The sequence below is a fragment of the Penaeus chinensis genome, chromosome 28 (genome assembly GCF_019202785.1).
Source record: "Penaeus chinensis breed Huanghai No. 1 chromosome 28, ASM1920278v2, whole genome shotgun sequence".
Classification (NCBI taxonomy): Eukaryota; Metazoa; Arthropoda; class Malacostraca; order Decapoda; family Penaeidae; genus Penaeus; species Penaeus chinensis.
The window spans coordinates 18,430,523-18,435,522 of record NC_061846.1 but is presented as its reverse complement, the minus strand read 5'-3'; the positions used below and the strand labels follow the sequence as shown (position 1 = coordinate 18,435,522).

At 44.3% G+C, this 5,000-nt stretch overlaps 1 protein-coding gene across 3 annotated transcripts in view; it reads left to right on the top strand.

The window, feature by feature from the left end:
* Positions 1 to 5,000, top strand: part of LOC125039906 — an 18,675-nt gene that overhangs the window by 12,704 nt on the left and 971 nt on the right. For all 3 annotated transcript variants that reach the window (XM_047634272.1, XM_047634271.1, XM_047634273.1), the window contains exons 5-9: positions 64 to 240; positions 397 to 604; positions 876 to 1,438; positions 1,626 to 2,075; positions 2,510 to 5,000. The exon at positions 2,510 to 5,000 is cut by the window's right edge and continues 971 nt beyond it. In XM_047634272.1, the coding sequence (XP_047490228.1) occupies positions 64 to 240; positions 397 to 604; positions 876 to 1,438; positions 1,626 to 2,075; positions 2,510 to 3,949 (2,838 nt within the window). In that variant the 3' untranslated portion in view covers positions 3,950 to 5,000. The remainder of the gene's footprint in view (positions 1 to 63; positions 241 to 396; positions 605 to 875; positions 1,439 to 1,625; positions 2,076 to 2,509) is intronic.

The following is a 5,000-nucleotide window of genomic DNA, read 5'->3' as shown; positions in this document are numbered from 1 at the left end:
TTAAGACGAGAAACAGGCAGAGACAAACTGACTATAGCATGAATGCGCTGTCCCCCTTTCCAGGTTGTTTACCCAGAGGACATTGTTCACCTAAATGATGACGATGATGACAATGATGATATCATCTGGGAAGACAGCCTAGATGACAGCCACTCTGAGAAACGCCGTGGCCGGAAGCCCAAAGATTGGCGGAAGACCAAATTGGTGGATGAGGGGGACGATGTGGACGTAGAAATCTTAGTGAGTTTGCAATGATGTTTTATGAATGTTAATTATAAAAAAAAAAAAAAAAACTCCCATAGGGAATCAGGCATTGTTTATATTCATCATATTACCACCAGATATAGTCTAGTCTTTATATTTTATAATGAAAGCTAATGCCATGCTCATCTGCAGGAGGAGAGGGAAGGTCGGAAGAACCACATTTCACGCACAAGATCAGGTCGCATCTCACGGCCCCCAAGGCACATGATGAAGGACTTCAAGCACCTCCACCCTATCAACTTCAATGACGATGACAAAGACAAAGATGCGCCTAGCATTGGCTACTCAGACTACAACGTCCAGAACCAGGTGGAGAGTGAGGAGAAGCCCATAGAGCCAGGTACGTGTGCTTCAATTTTTGTGTGTGCGTGTGTGTGTGTGGTGGAGGGGGGGGGGGGATGTGTGCTTCAACTATGTTTTTGTGTGTGTGATGTGTGCTTTTTTTTCTTTGTAATTCAGTGTAGATCTGAGAACAAAAGAGTATTTTGAAAATTGCAACATTTGAAAGCTGAGATTACCATGCATTGAATGATACAGGTTGATTGTGATAGATTTTGGTGTATTAGAGGTGTATATGTAGGTTATATATGCTGACCCTAAAGCCTTTTCAGTGATATTTGAACTGCCACCACGGAAGAAGCGAGAGGTGCCTCCGCTGACGCGTCTTCGTTACACGTGCCTTACTTGTGGGAAGCTGTACATGGGGCGGATAGAGGCCCACTACCGCAAGTTCCCCGATCACCGCCGTGAGCGCCCTCTTGCCACCAGTGAGATTCAGCAGTCCTACTCTACCATCAAGGCCCTCTCAGACACTGCCAAACCCAGTGCTGAGGAGGGGGGGGAAGTTAATAAATCGGTGCTAAGCCCCACCCCTGGTACACAGGCCTCAGAGACCAGTGGTGAGCCCAGCCTTCCCATGGAAACCCTCACTACCAGGCCCCTAGAAGCAGACACCAGCCACCATATCAAGAATGAGCCCAGTTCAGAGGTGCCAGAATTCTTGCCAACACCCGAAGCCATTCCTGTGAAGCCAGTTCGAGGCAGGGGCAGGGGCCGCAGAGGACGTCGTGGCAGAGGTAGAGGAGGAAGGTTTGGTGCTCTTGGGAAACCTCCTTCTTCATCCACCAAGCCACCTCCTGCTCCACCACCTTCAGCAATCTCCATGTTGGAAAAGGTGAATGTGACTGAATGCTGTCCTTGCCATGGTATTTGTGAAATAGACAATGATGTTTATATTATCATTATACACTTAGGTTGAATTTAGAACTTATACGTTTTTGCCATCATAATTATTGTTACTACAAATAATTATGATTGTGTTTATCATTTATAAATTATCATCTCTGTAATGGTCCTTACAGATATTGGGAGGCTACAGTGGAGAGGAGATCCTTCAAGCTGTGGGCAGGAGGCTGCTGGAGACCCTGAGTCCATGGCAGCTGCTGTGCTTCCAGGCTAAGAGGTTGGAGGAAGAGGGAGACCTCCAATCATGGCAGGGACGAGTTCTGTATCTGGAACAGCTCCTGCAAGAGTGTAAGAATGAATTCAATAGGGAGCTGCAGCACTTCTCTGACCCAGTGATTGAGGGGCACTTGTTGGCAAATCCCCTCGCCCTGACCTCTGCCCCGGAGGTACTGAAATTCTCAGACTCCAAAGCAGACAAGGAAGTGGGCCGAAAGCTGAGTCAGGAGACAGAAAATAGAAGTCTGCAGACTGTACAGGGAGAGGGGGTGATGGACAGCATGAATTTTGAGAGTGCAGGAACTCAAGAAACGAGTGCTAATGTTGATGCAGATATGGATAATTTAAAGGTAAGAATCTGACCAGGTAATGGATTTTCGCAGTATGGTGAAGGTTTGTTACATCAGAAATAATGGACCATAGTAGCATAATATACATGTAGATCTGTCTTTAGGAATAATAAACATTATTTTGTATGAATCCACAGAATGAAGTAAAAAATGAATTTGTGTATAAGACAATTTTTTTACACTTAACCCAATGGCGTCGGGTATAGAAAAATAAAAAAAACTCTACGCTCTGGCAAACAGCGGCAACGCGCCGACTCTGAGTGCGTGAATTCGGTACATCAAGCCGAATCATTGCCTCGGGGTGTTTTGGCGTGGCGCCGCTGCGGACAGCCGCACGCCTCATTTCGGGCGTATTGTTATGACGGCGATAGCCGTGACCCGTCGCCATTGGGTTAAGATTTATAACAAGGCATTAATATTGGTTCCAATTACAGATAACTGAAATCCTTGCCAATGCTCTGGGTGTGGCCAGTGGGTTTTACAAACTTCGTGAACAGAATTCCTCCTCCAAAGAAGCCTCAGAGGTAGACCCCAGTCCAGATTTGGGGGAGAAGGGAAATACGACAGAGCAGGTACAACAGGGAACGAAGCACAAGATGGAGATGGACGACATGACTGCTCTCTCTCCCATCAAGAGGATTCGATTGGATGTCACTGAGTGTGAGGAAGGTGGCAAGAATGTTGCTGCATCTACCATGGAAAGCAGCTGTAGGGATGACAGGCAGCAGATGGAGGCTTGCATCAGGAATTCTGAGGAGAACCATAATGATGGAAGTATGGATAAACCTTTGGACAGTTCAGAACATCTGCCCTTGTCCCCGTATACCATAACTCCCCAGGTCTCACCCATGTCTAGTCTCACCTCAACTACTGCTGTTCTCCAAACATCCATGCCCTCAGCTTCATCAACCATAAACACATCTGCTGCATCCACAACACTGTCCACTGCCCTCACAGCTTCGAGCTTCAACCTTCCACTAAATAGTGAAAGCGGTTCTGTGAACAGAACACCACTCACAGAAAACCAGACAGCTCCCTGTGTCACAGTGCACACATCAGCAATGACCAGTACCACAGCAAGCTTGCCCATTGAAGTTGCTAGTTTTACCAGTCAGAGCAACAACTCAGTGCCAGCTATTTCTTCTTGCATGCAGATGCCCACCATGGAAGCCTCCCTTGTCACCACATCTGCTCTACCCCAAGAGACTCCCATGCAGCAGATGCCCATGGGTGACCTAGACATCACAGCTGATGACCTTCCCCGCCTGCTCAGTGAGGGCACAGGGCTGGTGGTGGGTGCAGGAACAGATGGAGCAGATGCCTGTGATGCACCAAAACTCCTTGACACTTCAGGAGATACTACTGATCTGAGTGAGATGCTTTTCAAGCTGCAGGAGGTGACAGCAAGTATTGGGCAGACCCAAGACCCGAACCTAGAGCAGCCAGTGTACCAGGGGGCCATTATGGCCACTAATCACCAGCTCAATGGGGATGGCACACAGATGATGACTTCACAGAGCATGAGTGCACAGAGTGACATTACCCTGACCACTCAAGGCTTTAACCCCATGGCCCAGCCCATGATCACGTATTCCACCTCAGGCACCTCCCAGCCCAGCACTCAGCCCTCCATGCCCCTTCTCACCTTCTCTGGGGCCCTGGAATCAGACACTGACTTTCAAAGCACTGCCTCCTCTGACATGAGCCAACCCATCAGCAGCAGTGCCCCAGAGTGCGTGGCAAAGCAACCGCAGAGAGATGGCAGCAGTCAGGACGTTAGCATCACGCAACCTGAGATTAGCCTGGCGGATGAGCGAGAGAGGATGGGCCTTGGGTTCACAGTGTCAGAGTTTGAGGAGCTTCTGAAGAGATAGTGCACATAGAGCATTCAGGAGAATACACAATGTTGGCTTTAATAAGTAAATAAAACCTGTAGTAATTGATGAAATTCTAGTGTTTTGAAAAGGAGAGAAAAATGATCATTTTACCATATATAAATAGTGTGCCCAAGCAGTATCACAAAGTTTTCATTGTTAATATGTGTATATGTGAATGCATTAAGAATATGCTTTGCCAAATATTACTGTACATTTTAGATACAAAACTTGTGAACAACGGATATATTCCTTCATATTACTGAGTATATTTTAGTTGTCTGAGTGTATCATTAACATCTTCCTTGTGTCAAAACCTTTCAGATATATATTTATAGCTTCTAAATGTTCCATTATTTATTGTCATTCATCTCTGACCAGGAAGTTTATTTCACATTTTGACCACAACATTAATTTAATTGAACAAAAAAATCTTTAAAAAAAGTAAAAAAAATATATATATATAAAATAAATATATACGTGTCAAATCGTTTCCAACTCTTTTTTGCATTGTATACATACAAATATTATGATACTCCACATTCCACTTCCACTGATCATTTTCATATTTGTGTATTGTTTAACTCCTTGCATTTCTGCTGCCGTTCCCCAAGTAGTGTGCAGGAGTTACTGTTCAATGGTTATTAGGCTGGATTTCAAGAACAAGGAAAAATTATGAAATTTTTGGATAGCTGTAAGAAAAAAAGTACTGATGTGATGTAAAAAAAAAAAAAAAAAAAAAAAAAAAAATAAGACATTATGATTAAGACGATGTAAGTTTAAAAGCCTTGTTCTCTCAAGATGTGTAACGAATGAATAGTGCAGAATGAGGTTTCGGACTTTGTAGAATTCGTACGTTTAAATTTCTTTGTAGAATTCATACAGAACATTTCAATTTCTTTGTAACCTTTAGTACCCAAAGCATTGATGAGATACTGTATACAACTATTCCATTGCAAATATGAAGCTTAAAGGAAAAAAAAAAAGTGCTAATATCTGATAATGATTATGCACTCCTGTAACACACACCCTTTCCCCAATTTCTAGTTCA